We start from the raw sequence: 17,593 nt of genomic DNA, 5'->3' as shown, positions 1-17,593 counted from the left end.
TGCAACGCCTATTGGCGTCATCTGGTCGAGCACCAATTGGGTCGAGGCTCAAAAGAAAGCCGTCCCTTGGTGTGGACCAATCAGTTTCAAGGACAATGCATCATATATTCAATTTCGATTTAAAGCTTTCGTGACTGCAAGGATTCGTCTTCTTTGGTTCTTTCGGTAAAGTCACGTAGAATGAGAATACAATAATAAATTGATAAAATAAAATAACACAATAATATTCTCATGACGTTTCGGCCACAACACAAGCGGCCTTCATCAGGTCAAGGCGCTTTGTTTCTTCTCACACAGCTTAAAGGTCGCGATCTGAGCGTGGCTTTTTCACTCCAGCGCTGTCCTCCAGACAGTCTCGTCCCTTCACCTGATGAAGGCCGCTTGTGTTGTGGCCGAAACGTCGTGAGAATATTATTGCGTTATTTTATTTTATCAATTTATTATTTTATTCTCATTCTACGTGACTTTACCGAAAGAACCAAAGAAGATGCATGATAAATTATCATAGTGTGTTATTTCTGTTTTCATTTTGATTGCAGGTATTGTGGTTAATGCAGACATGAATCCTCATAAAAAGGTTTCAGTTTTGTTGCCAGAAAAAATGGGAAAAACCCTATTATTACATTTTGGTATTGGCAAAGGAGGTCTAATGATGTAGATGCTCACCCCGAGCCCTCATTACTTTGATAGTGCATTGTCTTTGAGCTGTACGCCTTCTGGTGTCATCTGGTCGAGCACCAATTGGGTCGAGGCTCAAAAGAAAGCCGTCCCTTGGTGTGGACCAATCAGTTTCAAGGACAATGCATCATATAATATCATAGTGTGTTTTTTGTTTGCATTTTGACTGCAGGTATTGTGGATAATGCAGTAACACGAATCCTTGTAAAAAACGATTTCAGTTTTGTTGCCAGAAAAAAAGGGCAAAACCCATATCATTATAAGTCACCGACCTCTGCGTGCTTTGGGCGGTGGCGCCGAGGTCACTGCCGCCGCCGCCGCCGCCGTCCCACCACCGCGGTGGGGCGCTGCGCCCACGAGGTCCCGCACGAGGTCAAAGAACTCCCAGGAGGAGCGGCCGCGTGCCGTCGCCTTGCCCACGTTGTCCCGGATCGTCTTGTACCTGGACCATGGGGTGGGTCGGGGCGCAGCGGGGGGAATGTTGTCCGCGCGGTGCCTTACTGACGGCAGCGTTGCTGGTTCAGGGCGGCAAACGTGAACCGCGTGACGCGACGCTGCGCTCGCGATCGCGGAGAAAGAAGAGAGAGAGGATGGTGCAGTGCTGAGTCTATGGTGCAGTGTTGAGTCTGTGGTGCAGTGTTGAGTCTATGGTGCAGTGTTGAGTCTATGGTGCAGTGCTGAGTCTATGGTGCAGTGTTGAGTCTATGGTGCAGTGCTGAGTCTATGGTGCAGTGTTGAGTCTGTGGTGCAGTGTTGAGTCTATGGTGCAGTGCTGAGTCTATGGTACAGTGTTGAGTCTATGGTGCAGTGTTGAGTCTATGGTGCAGTGTTGAGTATATGGTGCAGTGTTGAGTCTATGGTGCAGTGTTGAGTCTATGGTGCAGTGCTGAGTCTATGGTGCAGTGTTGAGTCTATGGTGCAGTGCTGAGTCTATGGTGCAGTGTTGAGTCTGTGGTGCAGTGTTGAGTCAATGGGGCAGTGTTGAATCTATGGTGCAGTGTTGAATCTATGAGTAGTGTTGAGTCTATGGTGCAGTGTTGAGTCTATGGTGCAGTGCTGAGTCTATGGTGCAGTGTTGAGTCTATGGTGCAGTGTTGAGTCTATGGTGCAGTGCTGAGTCTATGGTGCAGTGTTGAGTCTATGGTGCAGTGTTGAGTCTATGGTGCAGTGTTGAGTCCATGGGGCAGTGTTGAGTCTATGGTGCAGAGTTGAGTCTATTGTGCAATGTTGAGTCTATGGTGCAGTGTTGAGTCTATTGGGCAATGTTGAGTCTATGGGTAGTGCTGAGTCTATGGTGCAGTGTTGAGTCTATGGTGCAGTGTTGAGTCTGTGGTGCAGTGCTGAGTCTGTGGTGCAGTGCTGAGTCTACGGTGCAGTGTTGAGTCTACGGTGCAGTGTTGAATCTATGAGTAGTGTTGAGTCTATGGTGCAGTGTTGAGTCTATGGAGCAGTGCTGAGTCTGTGGTGCAGTGTTGAGTCTATGGTGCAGTGTTGAATCTATGGTGCAGTGTTGAATCTATGAGTAGTGTTGAGTCTATGGTGCAGTGTTGAGTCTATGGTGCAGTGCTGAGTCTATGTTGCAGTGTTGAGTATATTGTGCAGTGTTGAGTCTATGGTGCAGTGCTGAGTCTATGGTGCAGTGCTGAGTCTATGGTGCAGTGTTGAGTCTATGGTGCAGTGTTGAGTCTATGGTGCAGTGCTGAGTCTATGGTGCAGTGTTGAGTCTATGGTGAGGTGCTGAGTCTGTGGGCAGTGTTGAGTCTATGGTGCAGTGTTGAGTCTATGGTGCAGTGTTGAGTCCATGGGGCAGTGTTGAGTCTATGGTGCAGAGTTGAATCTATGGTGCAGTGCCGAGTCTATGGTGCAGTGTTGAGTCTATTGCGCAATGTTGAGTCTATGGTGCAGTGTTGAGTCTATTGGGCAATGTTGAGTCTATGGGCAGTGCTGAGTCTATGGTGCAGTGTTGAGTCTATGGTGCAGTGTTGAGTCTGTGGTGCAGTGCTGAGTCTGTGGTGCAGTGCTGAGTCTACGGTGCAGTGTTGAGTCTACGGTGCAGTGTTGAATCTATGAGTAGTGTTGAGTCTATGGTGCAGTGTTGAGTCTATGGAGCAGTGCTGAGTCTATGGTGCAGTGTTGAGTCTGTGGTGCAGTGTTGAGTCTATGGTGCAGTGCTGAGTCTATGGTGCAGTGTTGAGTCTATGGTGCAGCCCTGAGTCTATGGTGCAGTGTTGAGTCTGTGGTGCAGTGTTGAGTCTATGGTGCAGTGTTGAATCTATGGTGCAGTGTTGAATCTATGAGTAGTGTTGAGTCTATGGTACAGTGTTGAGTCTATGGTGCAGTGCTGAGTCTATGGTGCAGTGTTGAGTCTATGGTGCAGTGTTGAGTCTATGGTGCAGTGCTGAGTCTATGGTGCAGTGTTGAGTCTATGGTGCAGTGTTGAGTCTATGGTGCAGTGTTGAGTCCATGGGGCAGTGTTGAGTCTATGGTGCAGAGTTGAATCTATGGTGCAGTGCCGAGTCTATGGTGCAGTGTTGAGTCTATTGTGCAATGTTGAGTCTATGGTGCAGTGTTCAGTCTATTGGGCAATGTTGAGTCTATGGGCAGTGCTGAGTCTATGGTGCAGTGTTGAGTCTATGGTGCAGTGTTGAGTCTGTGGTGCAGTGCTGAGTCTGTGGTGCAGTGCTGAGTCTACGGTGCAGTGTTGAGTCTACGGTGCAGTGTTGAATCTATGAGTAGTGTTGAGTCTATGGTGCAGTGTTGAGTCTATGGAGCAGTGCTGAGTCTATGGTGCAGTGTTGAGTCTGTGGTGCAGTGTTGAGTCTATGGTGCAGTGCTGAGTCTATGTTGCAGTGTTGAGTCTATGGTGCAGCCCTGAGTCTATGGTGCAGTGTTGAGTCTGTGGTGCAGTGTTGAGTCTATGGTGCAGTGTTGAATCTATGGTGCAGTGTTGAATCTATGAGTAGTGTTGAGTCTATGGTGCAGTGTTGAGTCTATGGTGCAGTGCTGAGTCTATGTTGCAGTGTTGAGTATATTGTGCAGTGTTGAGTCTATGGTGCAGTGCTGAGTCTATGGTGCAGTGCTGAGTCTATGGTGCAGTGTTGAGTCTATGGTGCAGTGTTGAGTCTATGGTGCAGTGCTGAGTCTATGGTGCAGTGTTGAGTCTATGGTGAGGTGCTGAGTCTGTGGGCAGTGTTGAGTCTATGGTGCAGTGTTGAGTCTATGGTGCAGTGTTGAGTCCATGGGGCAGTGTTGAGTCTATGGTGCAGAGTTGAATCTATGGTGCAGTGCCGAGTCTATGGTGCAGTGTTGAGTCTATTGCGCAATGTTGAGTCTATGGTGCAGTGTTGAGTCTATTGGGCAATGTTGAGTCTATGGGCAGTGCTGAGTCTATGGTGCAGTGTTGAGTCTATGGTGCAGTGTTGAGTCTGTGGTGCAGTGCTGAGTCTGTGGTGCAGTGCTGAGTCTACGGTGCAGTGGTGAGTCTACGGTGCAGTGTTGAATCTATGAGTAGTGTTGAGTCTATGGTGCAGTGTTGAGTCTATGGAGCAGTGCTGAGTCTATGGTGCAGTGTTGAGTCTGTGGTGCAGTGTTGAGTCTATGGTGCAGTGCTGAGTCTATGGTGCAGTGTTGAGTCTATGGTGCAGCCCTGAGTCTATGGTGCAGTGTTGAGTCTGTGGTGCAGTGTTGAGTCTATGGTGCAGTGTTGAATCTATGGTGCAGTGTTGAATCTATGAGTAGTGTTGAGTCTATGGTGCAGTGTTGAGTCTATGGTGCAGTGCTGAGTCTATGTTGCAGTGTTGAGTATATTGTGCAGTGTTGAGTCTATGGAGCAGTGCTGAGTCTATGGTGCAGTGCTGAGTCTATGGTGCAGTGTTGAGTCTATGGTGCAGTGTTGAGTCTATGGTGCAGTGCTGAGTCTATGGTGCAGTGTTGAGTCTATGGTGAGGTGCTGAGTCTGTGGGCAGTGTTGAGTCTATGGTGCAGTGTTGAGTCTATGGTGCAGTGTTGAGTCCATGGGGCAGTGTTGAGTCTATGGTGCAGAGTTGAATCTATGGTGCAGTGCCGAGTCTATGGTGCAGTGTTGAGTCTATTGCGCAATGTTGAGTCTATGGTGCAGTGTTGAGTCTATTGGGCAATGTTGAGTCTATGGGCAGTGCTGAGTCTATGGTGCAGTGTTGAGTCTATGGTGCAGTGTTGAGTCTGTGGTGCAGTGCTGAGTCTGTGGTGCAGTGCTGAGTCTACGGTGCAGTGTTGAGTCTACGGTGCAGTGTTGAGTCTATGGTGCAGTGTTGAGTCTGTGGTGCAGTGTTGAGTCTATGGTGCAGTGTTGAATCTATGGTGCAGTGTTGAATCTATGAGTAGTGTTGAGTCTATGGTGCAGTGTTGAGTCTATGGAGCAGTGCTGAGTCTATGGTGCAGTGTTGAGTCTATGGTGCAGTGTTGAGTCTATGGTGCAGTGCTGAGTCTATGGTGCAGTGTTGAGTCTATGGTGCAGTGCTGAGTCTATGGGCAGTGTTGAGTCTATGGTGCAGTGTTGAGTCTATGGTGCAGTGTTGAGTCCATGGGGCAGTGTTGAGTCTATGGTGCAGAGTTGAATCTATGGTGCAGTGCCGAGTCTATTGTGCAGTGTTGAGTCTATTGTGCAATGTTGAGTCTATGGTGCAGTGCTGAGTCTATGGTACAGTGTTGAGTCTATGGGGCAGTGTTGAGTCTATGGTGCAGTGTTGAGTCTATGGTGTAGTGTTGAGTCTATGGTGCAGTGTTGAGTCTATGGGCAGTGTTGAGTCTATGGTGCTGTGCTGAGTCTATTGTGCAATGTTGAGTCTATGGGCAGTGCTGAGTCTATCGTGCAGTGTTGAGTCTATGGTGCAGTGTTGAGTCTATTGTGCAATGTTGAGTCTATGGTGCAGTGCTGAGTCTATGGTACAGTGTTGAGTCTATGGGGCAGTGTTGAGTCTATGGTGCAGTGTTGAGTCTATGGTGTAGTGTTGAGTCTATGGTGCAGTGTTGAGTCTATGGGCAGTGTTGAGTCTATGGTGCTGTGCTGAGTCTATTGTGCAATGTTGAGTCTATGGGCAGTGCTGAGTCTATCGTGCAGTGTTGAGTCTATGGTGCAGTGTTGAGTCTGTGGTGCAGTGCTGAGTCTGTGGTGCAGTGCTGAGTCTACGGTGCAGTGTTGAGTCTACGGTGCAGTGTTGAGTCTATGGTGCAGTGTTCATTCTATCGTGCAGTGTTGAGTCTATGGTGCAGTGTTGAGTCTATGGTGCAGTGTCGAGTCTATGGTGCAGTGCTGAGTCTATGGTGCAGTGTTGAGTCTATGGTGCAGTGCTGAGTCTATGGTGCAGTGTTGAGTCTGTGGTGCAGTGTTGAGTCTATGGTGCAGTGCTGAGTCTATGGTACAGTGTTGAGTCTATGGTGCAGTGTTGAGTCTATGGTGCAGTGTTGAGTATATGGTGCAGTGTTGAGTCTATGGTGCAGTGTTGAGTCTATGGTGCAGTGCTGAGTCTATGGTGCAGTGTTGAGTCTATGGTGCAGTGCTGAGTCTATGGTGCAGTGTTGAGTCTGTGGTGCAGTGTTGAGTCAATGGGGCAGTGTTGAATCTATGGTGCAGTGTTGAATCTATGAGTAGTGTTGAGTCTATGGTGCAGTGTTGAGTCTATGGTGCAGTGCTGAGTCTATGGTGCAGTGTTGAGTCTATGGTGCAGTGTTGAGTCTATGGTGCAGTGCTGAGTCTATGGTGCAGTGTTGAGTCTATGGTGAGGTGCTGAGTCTGTGGGCAGTGTTGAGTCTATGGTGCAGTGTTGAGTCTATGGTGCAGTGTTGAGTCCATGGGGCAGTGTTGAGTCTATGGTGCAGAGTTGAATCTATTGTGCAGTGCCGAGTCTATGGTGCAGTGTTGAGTCTATTGTGCAATGTTGAGTCTATGGTGCAGTGTTGAGTCTATTGGGCAATGTTGAGTCTATGGGCAGTGCTGAGTCTATGGTGCAGTGTTGAGTCTATGGTGCAGTGTTGAGTCTGTGGTGCAGTGCTGAGTCTGTGGTGCAGTGCTGAGTCTACGGTGCAGTGTTGAGTCTACGGTGCAGTGTTGAGTCTATGGTGCAGTGTTCAGTCTATCGTGCAGTGTTGAGTCTATGGTGCAGTGTTGAATCTATGGTGCAGTGTTGAATCTATGAGTAGTGTTGAGTCTATGGTGCAGTGTTGAGTCTATGGAGCAGTGCTGAGTCTATGGTGCAGTGTTGAGTCTGTGGTGCAGTGTTGAGTCTATGGTGCAGTGCTGAGTCTATGGTGCAGTGTTGAGTCTATGGTGCAGCCCTGAGTCTATGGTGCAGTGTTGAGTCTGTGGTGCAGTGTTGAGTCTATGGTGCAGTGTTGAATCTATGGTGCAGTGTTGAATCTATGAGTAGTGTTGAGTCTATGGTGCAGTGTTGAGTCTATGGTGCAGTGCTGAGTCTATGTTGCAGTGTTGAGTATATTGTGCAGTGTTGAGTCTATGGTGCAGTGCTGAGTCTATGGTGCAGTGCTGAGTCTATGGTGCAGTGTTGAGTCTATGGTGCAGTGTTGAGTCTATGGTGCAGTGCTGAGTCTATGGTGTAGTGTTGAGTCTATGGTGAGGTGCTGAGTCTGTGGGCAGTGTTGAGTCTATGGTGCAGTGTTGAGTCTATCGTGCAGTGTTGAGTCTATGGTGCAGTGTTGAGTCTGTGGTGCAGTGCTGAGTCTGTGGTGCAGTGCTGAGTCTACGGTGCAGTGTTGAGTCTACGGTGCAGTGTTGAGTCTATGGTGCAGTGTTCATTCTATCATGCAGTGTTGAGTCTATGGTGCAGTGTTGAGTCTATGGTGCAGTGTCGAGTCTATGGTGCAGTGCTGAGCCTATGGTGCAGTGTTGAGTCTATGGTGCAGTGCTGAGTCTATGGTGCAGTGTTGAGTCTGTGGTGCAGTGTTGAGTCTATGGTGCAGTGCTGAGTCTATGGTACAGTGTTGAGTCTATGGTGCAGTGTTGAGTCTATGGTGCAGTGTTGAGTATATGGTGCAGTGTTGAGTCTATGGTGCAGTGTTGAGTCTATGGTGCAGTGCTGAGTCTATGGTGCAGTGTTGAGTCTATGGTGCAGTGCTGAGTCTATGGTGCAGTGTTGAGTCTGTGGTGCAGTGTTGAGTCAATGGGGCAGTGTTGAATCTATGGTGCAGTGTTGAATCTATGAGTAGTGTTGAGTCTATGGTGCAGTGTTGAGTCTATGGTGCAGTGCTGAGTCTATGGTGCAGTGTTGAGTCTATGGTGCAGTGTTGAGTCTGTGGTGCAGTGCTGAGTCTGTGGTGCAGTGCTGAGTCTACGGTGCAGTGTTGAGTCTACGGTGCAGTGTTGAATCTATGAGTAGTGTTGAGTCTATGGTGTAGTGTTGAGTCTATGGAGCAGTGCTGAGTCTATGGTGCAGTGTTGAGTCTGTGGTGCAGTGTTGAGTCTATGGTGCAGTGCTGAGTCTATGGTGCAGTGTTGAGTCTATGGTGCAGCCCTGAGTCTATGGTGCAGTGTTGAGTCTGTGGTGCAGTGTTGAGTCTATGGTGCAGTGTTGAATCTATGGTGCAGTGTTGAATCTATGAGTAGTGTTGAGTCTATGGTACAGTGTTGAGTCTATGGTGCAGTGCTGAGTCTATGGTGCAGTGTTGAGTCTATGGTGCAGTGTTGAGTCTATGGTGCAGTGCTGAGTCTATGGTGCAGTGTTGAGTCTATGGTGCAGTGTTGAGTCTATGGTGCAGTGTTGAGTCCATGGGGCAGTGTTGAGTCTATGGTGCAGAGTTGAATCTATGGTGTAGTGCCGAGTCTATGGTGCAGTGTTGAGTCTATTGTGCAATGTTGAGTCTATGGTGCAGTGTTGAGTCTATTGGGCAATGTTGAGTCTATGGGCAGTGCTGAGTCTATGGTGCAGTGTTGAGTCTATGGTGCAGTGTTGAGTCTGTGGTGCAGTGCTCAGTCTGTGGTGCAGTGCTGAGTCTACGGTGCAGTGTTGAGTCTACGGTGCAGTGTTGAATCTATGAGTAGTGTTGAGTCTATGGTGCAGTGTTGAGTCTATGGAGCAGTGCTGAGTCTATGGTGCAGTGTTGAGTCTGTGGTGCAGTGTTGAGTCTATGGTGCAGTGCTGAGTCTATGTTGCAGTGTTGAGTCTATGGTGCAGCCCTGAGTCTATGGTGCAGTGTTGAGTCTGTGGTGCAGTGTTGAGTCTATGGTGCAGTGTTGAATCTATGGTGCAGTGTTGAATCTATGAGTAGTGTTGAGTCTATGGTGCAGTGTTGAGTCTATGGTGCAGTGCTGAGTCTATGTTGCAGTGTTGAGTATATTGTGCAGTGTTGAGTCTATGGTGCAGTGCTGAGTCTATGGTGCAGTGCTGAGTCTATGGTGCAGTGTTGAGTCTATGGTGCAGTGTTGAGTCTATGGTGCAGTGCTGAGTCTATGGTGCAGTGTTGAGTCTATGGTGAGGTGCTGAGTCTGTGGGCAGTGTTGAGTCTATGGTGCAGTGTTGAGTCTATGGTGCAGTGCTGAGTCTATGTTGCAGTGTTGAGTCTATGGTGCAGCCCTGAGTCTATGGTGCAGTGTTGAGTCTGTGGTGCAGTGTTGAGTCTATGGTGCAGTGTTGAATCTATGGTGCAGTGTTGAATCTATGAGTAGTGTTGAGTCTATGGTGCAGTGTTGAGTCTATGGTGCAGTGCTGAGTCTATGTTGCAGTGTTGAGTATATTGTGCAGTGTTGAGTCTATGGTGCAGTGCTGAGTCTATGGTGCAGTGCTGAGTCTATGGTGCAGTGTTGAGTCTATGGTGCAGTGTTGAGTCTATGGTGCAGTGCTGAGTCTATGGTGCAGTGTTGAGTCTATGGTGAGGTGCTGAGTCTGTGGGCAGTGTTGAGTCTATGGTGAAGTGTTGAGTCTATGGTGCAGTGTTGAGTCCATGGGGCAGTGTTGAGTCTATGGTGCAGAGTTGAATCTATGGTGCAGTGCCGAGTCTATGGTGCAGTGTTGAGTCTATTGCGCAATGTTGAGTCTATGGTGCAGTGTTGAGTCTATTGGGCAATGTTGAGTCTATGGGCAGTGCTGAGTCTATGGTGCAGTGTTGAGTCTATGGTGCAGTGTTGAGTCTGTGGTGCAGTGCTGAGTCTGTGGTGCAGTGCTGAGTCTACGGTGCAGTGTTGAGTCTACGGTGCAGTGTTGAATCTATGAGTAGTGTTGAGTCTATGGTGCAGTGTTGAGTCTATGGAGCAGTGCTGAGTCTATGGTGCAGTGTTGAGTCTGTGGTGCAGTGTTGAGTCTGTGGTGCAGTGCTGAGTCTACGGTGCAGTGTTGAGTCTACGGTGCAGTGTTGAATCTATGAGTAGTGTTGAGTCTATGGTGCAGTGTTGAGTCTATGGAGCAGTGCTGAGTCTATGGTGCAGTGTTGAGTCTGTGGTGCAGTGTTGAGTCTATGGTGCAGTGCTGAGTCTATGGTGCAGTGTTGAGTCTATGGTGCAGCCCTGAGTCTATGGTGCAGTGTTGAGTCTGTGGTGCAGTGTTGAGTCTATGGTGCAGTGTTGAATCTATGGTGCAGTGTTGAATCTATGAGTAGTGTTGAGTCTATGGTGCAGTGTTGAGTCTATGGTGCAGTGCTGAGTCTATGTTGCAGTGTTGAGTATATTGTGCAGTGTTGAGTCTATGGAGCAGTGCTGAGTCTATGGTGCAGTGCTGAGTCTATGGTGCAGTGTTGAGTCTATGGTGCAGTGTTGAGTCTATGGTGCAGTGCTGAGTCTATGGTGCAGTGTTGAGTCTATGGTGAGGTGCTGAGTCTGTGGGCAGTGTTGAGTCTATGGTGCAGTGTTGAGTCTATGGTGCAGTGTTGAGTCCATGGGGCAGTGTTGAGTCTATGGTGCAGAGTTGAATCTATGGTGCAGTGCCGAGTCTATGGTGCAGTGTTGAGTCTATTGCGCAATGTTGAGTCTATGGTGCAGTGTTGAGTCTATTGGGCAATGTTGAGTCTATGGGCAGTGCTGAGTCTATGGTGCAGTGTTGAGTCTATGGTGCAGTGTTGAGTCTGTGGTGCAGTGCTGAGTCTGTGGTGCAGTGCTGAGTCTACGGTGCAGTGTTGAGTCTACGGTGCAGTGTTGAGTCTATGGTGCAGTGTTCAGTCTATCGTGCAGTGTTGAGTCTATGGTGCAGTGTTGAGTCTGTGGTGCAGTGTTGAGTCTATGGTGCAGTGTTGAATCTATGGTGCAGTGTTGAATCTATGAGTAGTGTTGAGTCTATGGTGCAGTGTTGAGTCTATGGAGCAGTGCTGAGTCTATGGTGCAGTGTTGAGTCTATGGTGCAGTGTTGAGTCTATGGTGCAGTGCTGAGTCTATGGTGCAGTGTTGAGTCTATGGTGCAGTGCTGAGTCTATGGGCAGTGTTGAGTCTATGGTGCAGTGTTGAGTCTATGGTGCAGTGTTGAGTCCATGGGGCAGTGTTGAGTCTATGGTGCAGAGTTGAATCTATGGTGCAGTGCCGAGTCTATTGTGCAGTGTTGAGTCTATTGTGCAATGTTGAGTCTATGGTGCAGTGCTGAGTCTATGGTACAGTGTTGAGTCTATGGGGCAGTGTTGAGTCTATGGTGCAGTGTTGAGTCTATGGTGTAGTGTTGAGTCTATGGTGCAGTGTTGAGTCTATGGGCAGTGTTGAGTCTATGGTGCTGTGCTGAGTCTATTGTGCAATGTTGAGTCTATGGGCAGTGCTGAGTCTATCGTGCAGTGTTGAGTCTATGGTGCAGTGTTGAGTCTGTGGTGCAGTGCTGAGTCTGTGGTGCAGTGCTGAGTCTACGGTGCAGTGTTGAGTCTACGGTGCAGTGTTGAGTCTATGGTGCAGTGTTCATTCTATCGTGCAGTGTTGAGTCTATGGTGCAGTGTTGAGTCTATGGTGCAGTGTCGAGTCTATGGTGCAGTGCTGAGTCTATGGTGCAGTGTTGAGTCTATGGTGCAGTGCTGAGTCTATGGTGCAGTGTTGAGTCTGTGGTGCAGTGTTGAGTCTATGGTGCAGTGCTGAGTCTATGGTACAGTGTTGAGTCTATGGTGCAGTGTTGAGTCTATGGTGCAGTGTTGAGTATATGGTGCAGTGTTGAGTCTATGGTGCAGTGTTGAGTCTATGGTGCAGTGCTGAGTCTATGGTGCAGTGTTGAGTCTATGGTGCAGTGCTGAGTCTATGGTGCAGTGTTGAGTCTGTGGTGCAGTGTTGAGTCAATGGGGCAGTGTTGAATCTATGGTGCAGTGTTGAATCTATGAGTAGTGTTGAGTCTATGGTGCAGTGTTGAGTCTATGGTGCAGTGCTGAGTCTATGGTGCAGTGTTGAGTCTATGGTGCAGTGTTGAGTCTATGGTGCAGTGCTGAGTCTATGGTGCAGTGTTGAGTCTATGGTGAGGTGCTGAGTCTGTGGGCAGTGTTGAGTCTATGGTGCAGTGTTGAGTCTATGGTGCAGTGTTGAGTCCATGGGGCAGTGTTGAGTCTATGGTGCAGAGTTGAATCTATGGTGCAGTGCCGAGTCTATGGTGCAGTGTTGAGTCTATTGTGCAATGTTGAGTCTATGGTGCAGTGTTGAGTCTATTGGGCAATGTTGAGTCTATGGGCAGTGCTGAGTCTATGGTGCAGTGTTGAGTCTATGGTGCAGTGTTGAGTCTGTGGTGCAGTGCTGAGTCTGTGGTGCAGTGCTGAGTCTATGGTGCAGTGTTGAGTCTACGGTGCAGTGTTGAGTCTATGGTGCAGTGTTCAGTCTATCGTGCAGTGTTGAGTCTATGGTGCAGTGTTGAATCTATGGTGCAGTGTTGAATCTATGAGTAGTGTTGAGTCTATGGTGCAGTGTTGAGTCTATGGAGCAGTGCTGAGTCTATGGTGCAGTGTTGAGTCCATGGGGCAGTGTTGAGTCTATGGTGCAGAGTTGAATCTATGGTGCAGTGCCGAGTCTATGGTGCAGTGTTGAGTTTATTGTGCAATGTTGAGTCTATGGTGCAGTGTTGAGTCTATTGGGCAATGTTGAGTCTATGGGCAGTGCTGAGTCTATGGTGCAGTGTTGAGTCTATGGTGCAGTGTTGAGTCTGTGGTGCAGTGTTGAGTCTATGGTGCAGTGTTGAATCTATGGTGCAGTGTTGAATCTATGAGTAGTGTTGAGTCTATGGTGCAGTGTTGAGTCTATGGAGCAGTGCTGAGTCTATGGTGCAGTGTTGAGTCTGTGGTGCAGTGTTGAGTCTATGGTGCAGTGCTGAGTCTATGGTGCAGTGTTGAGTCTATGGTGCAGCCCTGAGTCTATGGTGCAGTGTTGAGTCTGTGGTGCAGTGTTGAGTCTATGGTGCAGTGTTGAATCTATGGTGCAGTGTTGAATCTATGAGTAGTGTTGAGTCTATGGTGCAGTGTTGAGTCTATGGTGCAGTGCTGAGTCTATGTTGCAGTGTTGAGTATATTGTGCAGTGTTGAGTCTATGGTGCAGTGCTGAGTCTATGGTGCAGTGCTGAGTCTATGGTGCAGTGTTGAGTCTATGGTGCAGTGTTGAGTCTATGGTGCAGTGCTGAGTCTATGGTGCAGTGTTGAGTCTATGGTGAGGTGCTGAGTCTGTGGGCAGTGTTGAGTCTATGGTGCAGTGTTGAGTCTATCGTGCAGTGTTGAGTCTATGGTGCAGTGTTGAGTCTGTGGTGCAGTGCTGAGTCTGTGGTGCAGTGCTGAGTCTACGGTGCAGTGTTGAGTCTACGGTGCAGTGTTGAGTCTATGGTGCAGTGTTCATTCTATCATGCAGTGTTGAGTCTATGGTGCAGTGTTGAGTCTATGGTGCAGTGTCGAGTCTATGGTGCAGTGCTGAGTCTATGGTGCAGTGTTGAGTCTATGGTGCAGTGCTGAGTCTATGGTGCAGTGTTGAGTCTGTGGTGCAGTGTTGAGTCTATGGTGCAGTGCTGAGTCTATGGTACAGTGTTGAGTCTATGGTGCAGTGTTGAGTCTATGGTGCAGTGTTGAGTATATGGTGCAGTGTTGAGTCTATGGTGCAGTGTTGAGTCTATGGTGCAGTGCTGAGTCTATGGTGCAGTGTTGAGTCTATGGTGCAGTGCTGAGTCTATGGTGCAGTGTTGAGTCTGTGGTGCAGTGTTGAGTCAATGGGGCAGTGTTGAATCTATGGTGCAGTGTTGAATCTATGAGTAGTGTTGAGTCTATGGTGCAGTGTTGAGTCTATGGTGCAGTGCTGAGTCTATGGTGCAGTGTTGAGTCTATGGTGCAGTGTTGAGTCTATGGTGCAGTGCTGAGTCTATGGTGCAGTGTTGAGTCTATGGTGAGGTGCTGAGTCTGTGGGCAGTGTTGAGTCTATGGTGCAGTGTTGAGTCTATGGTGCAGTGTTGAGTCCATGGGGCAGTGTTGAGTCTATGGTGCAGAGTTGAATCTATGGTGCAGTGCCGAGTCTATGGTGCAGTGTTGAGTCTATTGTGCAATGTTGAGTCTATGGTGCAGTGTTGAGTCTATTGGGCAATGTTGAGTCTATGGGCAGTGCTGAGTCTATCGTGCAGTGTTGAGTCTATGGTGCAGTGTTGAGTCTGTGGTGCAGTGCTGAGTCTGTGGTGCAGTGCTGAGTCTACGGTGCAGTGTTGAGTCTACGGTGCAGTGTTGAGTCTATGGTGCAGTGTTCATTCTATCGTGCAGTGTTGAGTCTATGGTGCAGTGTTGAGTCTATGGTGCAGTGTCGAGTCTATGGTGCAGTGCTGAGTCTATGGTGCAGTGTTGAGTCTATGGTGCAGTGCTGAGTCTATGGTGCAGTGTTGAGTCTGTGGTGCAGTGTTGAGTCTATGGTGCAGTGCTGAGTCTATGGTACAGTGTTGAGTCTATGGTGCAGTGTTGAGTCTATGGTGCAGTGTTGAGTATATGGTGCAGTGTTGAGTCTATGGTGCAGTGTTGAGTCTATGGTGCAGTGCTGAGTCTATGGTGCAGTGTTGAGTCTATGGTGCAGTGCTGAGTCTATGGTGCAGTGTTGAGTCTGTGGTGCAGTGTTGAGTCAATGGGGCAGTGTTGAATCTATGGTGCAGTGTTGAATCTATGAGTAGTGTTGAGTCTATGGTGCAGTGTTGAGTCTATGGTGCAGTGCTGAGTCTATGGTGCAGTGTTGAGTCTATGGTGCAGTGTTGAGTCTATGGTGCAGTGCTGAGTCTATGGTGCAGTGTTGAGTCTATGGTGAGGTGCTGAGTCTGTGGGCAGTGTTGAGTCTATGGTGCAGTGTTGAGTCTATGGTGCAGTGTTGAGTCCATGGGGCAGTGTTGAGTCTATGGTGCAGAGTTGAATCTATGGTGCAGTGCCGAGTCTATGGTGCAGTGTTGAGTCTATTGTGCAATGTTGAGTCTATGGTGCAGTGTTGAGTCTATTGGGCAATGTTGAGTCTATGGGCAGTGCTGAGTCTATGGTGCAGTGTTGAGTCTATGGTGCAGTGTTGAGTCTGTGGTGCAGTGCTGAGTCTGTGGTGCAGTGCTGAGTCTACGGTGCAGTGTTGAGTCTACGGTGCAGTGTTGAGTCTATGGTGCAGTGTTCAGTCTATCGTGCAGTGTTGAGTCTATGGTGCAGTGTTGAATCTATGGTGCAGTGTTGAATCTATGAGTAGTGTTGAGTCTATGGTGCAGTGTTGAGTCTATGGAGCAGTGCTGAGTCTATGGTGCAGTGTTGAGTCCATGGGGCAGTGTTGAGTCTATGGTGCAGAGTTGAATCTATGGTGCAGTGCCGAGTCTATGGTGCAGTGTTGAGTCTATTGTGCAATGTTGAGTCTATGGTGCAGTGTTGAGTCTATTGGGCAATGTTGAGTCTATGGGCAGTGCTGAGTCTATGGTGCAGTGTTGAGTCTATGGTGCAGTGTTGAGTCTGTGGTGCAGTGTTGAGTCTATGGTGCAGTGTTGAATCTATGGTGCAGTGTTGAATCTATGAGTAGTGTTGAGTCTATGGTGCAGTGTTGAGTCTATGGAGCAGTGCTGAGTCTATGGTGCAGTGTTGAGTCTGTGGTGCAGTGTTGAGTCTATGGTGCAGTGCTGAGTCTATGGTGCAGTGTTGAGTCTATGGTGCAGCCCTGAGTCTATGGTGCAGTGTTGAGTCTGTGGTGCAGTGTTGAGTCTATGGTGCAGTGTTGAATCTATGGTGCAGTGTTGAATCTATGAGTAGTGTTGAGTCTATGGTGCAGTGTTGAGTCTATGGTGCAGTGCTGAGTCTATGTTGCAGTGTTGAGTATATTGTGCAGTGTTGAGTCTATGGTGCAGTGCTGAGTCTATGGTGCAGTGCTGAGTCTATGGTGCAGTGTTGAGTCTATGGTGCAGTGTTGAGTCTATGGTGCAGTGCTGAGTCTATGGTGCAGTGTTGAGTCTATGGTGAGGTGCTGAGTCTGTGGGCAGTGTTGAGTCTATGGTGCAGTGTTGAGTCTATCGTGCAGTGTTGAGTCTATGGTGCAGTGTTGAGTCTGTGGTGCAGTGCTGAGTCTGTGGTGCAGTGCTGAGTCTACGGTGCAGTGTTGAGTCTACGGTGCAGTGTTGAGTCTATGGTGCAGTGTTCATTCTATCATGCAGTGTTGAGTCAATGGTGCAGTGTTGAGTCTATGGTGCAGTGTCGAGTCTATGGTGCAGTGCTGAGTCTATGGTGCAGTGTTGAGTCTATGGTGCAGTGCTGAGTCTATGGTGCAGTGTTGAGTCTGTGGTGCAGTGTTGAGTCTATGGTGCAGTGCTGAGTCTATGGTACAGTGTTGAGTCTATGGTGCAGTGTTGAGTCTATGGTGCAGTGTTGAGTATATGGTGCAGTGTTGAGTCTATGGTGCAGTGTTGAGTCTATGGTGCAGTGCTGAGTCTATGGTGCAGTGTTGAGTCTATGGTGCAGTGCTGAGTCTATGGTGCAGTGTTGAGTCTGTGGTGCAGTGTTGAGTCAATGGGGCAGTGTTGAATCTATGGTGCAGTGTTGAATCTATGAGTAGTGTTGAGTCTATGGTGCAGTGTTGAGTCTATGGTGCAGTGCTGAGTCTATGGTGCAGTGTTGAGTCTATGGTGCAGTGTTGAGTCTATGGTGCAGTGCTGAGTCTATGGTGCAGTGTTGAGTCTATGGTGAGGTGCTGAGTCTGTGGGCAGTGTTGAGTCTATGGTGCAGTGTTGAGTCTATGGTGCAGTGTTGAGTCCATGGGGCAGTGTTGAGTCTATGGTGCAGAGTTGAATCTATGGTGCAGTGCCGAGTCTATGGTGCAGTGTTGAGTCTATTGTGCAATGTTGAGTCTATGGTGCAGTGTTGAGTCTATTGGGCAATGTTGAGTCTATGGGCAGTGCTGAGTCTATGGTGCAGTGTTGAGTCTATGGTGCAGTGTTGAGTCTGTGGTGCAGTGCTGAGTCTGTGGTGCAGTGCTGAGTCTACGGTGCAGTGTTGAGTCTACGGTGCAGTGTTGAGTCTATGGTGCAGTGTTCAGTCTATCGTGCAGTGTTGAGTCTATGGTGCAGTGTTGAATCTATGGTGCAGTGTTGAATCTATGAGTAGTGTTGAGTCTATGGTGCAGTGTTGAGTCTATGGAGCAGTGCTGAGTCTATGGTGCAGTGTTGAGTCTGTGGTGCAGTGTTGAGTCTATGGTGCAGTGCTGAGTCTATGGTGCAGTGTTGAGTCTATGGTGCAGCCCTGAGTCTATGGTGCAGTGTTGAGTCTGTGGTGCAGTGTTGAGTCTATGGTGCAGTGTTGAATCTATGGTGCAGTGTTGAATCTATGAGTAGTGTTGAGTCTATGGTGCAGTGTTGAGTCTATGGTGCAGTGCTGAGTCTATGTTGCAGTGTTGAGTATATTGTGCAGTGTTGAGTCTATGGTGCAGTGCTGAGTCTATGGTGCAGTGCTGAGTCTATGGTGCAGTGTTGAGTCTATGGTGCAGTGTTGAGTCTATGGTGCAGTGCTGAGTCTATGGTGCAGTGTTGAGGCT

At 48.5% G+C, this 17,593-nt stretch overlaps 1 protein-coding gene across 2 annotated transcripts in view; it reads right to left on the bottom strand.

The window, feature by feature from the left end:
• The window catches only part of LOC116958526 (uncharacterized), a 33,667-nt gene that overhangs the window by 3,765 nt on the left and 12,309 nt on the right, over nt 1–17,593 (bottom strand). For both annotated transcript variants that reach the window (XM_032981180.2, XM_032981179.2), the window contains exon 6: nt 951–1,120. In XM_032981180.2, the coding sequence (XP_032837071.1) occupies nt 951–1,120 (170 nt within the window). The remainder of the gene's footprint in view (nt 1–950; nt 1,121–17,593) is intronic.

The sequence above is a fragment of the Petromyzon marinus genome, chromosome 79 (genome assembly GCF_048934315.1).
Source record: "Petromyzon marinus isolate PM22_M1 ecotype Great Lakes invasive population chromosome 79, UKy_Petmar_22M1.pri1.0, whole genome shotgun sequence".
Lineage (NCBI taxonomy): Eukaryota > Metazoa > Chordata > Hyperoartia > Petromyzontiformes > Petromyzontidae > Petromyzon > Petromyzon marinus.
Note: the sequence above shows the minus strand (reverse complement) of the source record. Positions and strands in the feature narration are given on the sequence as shown.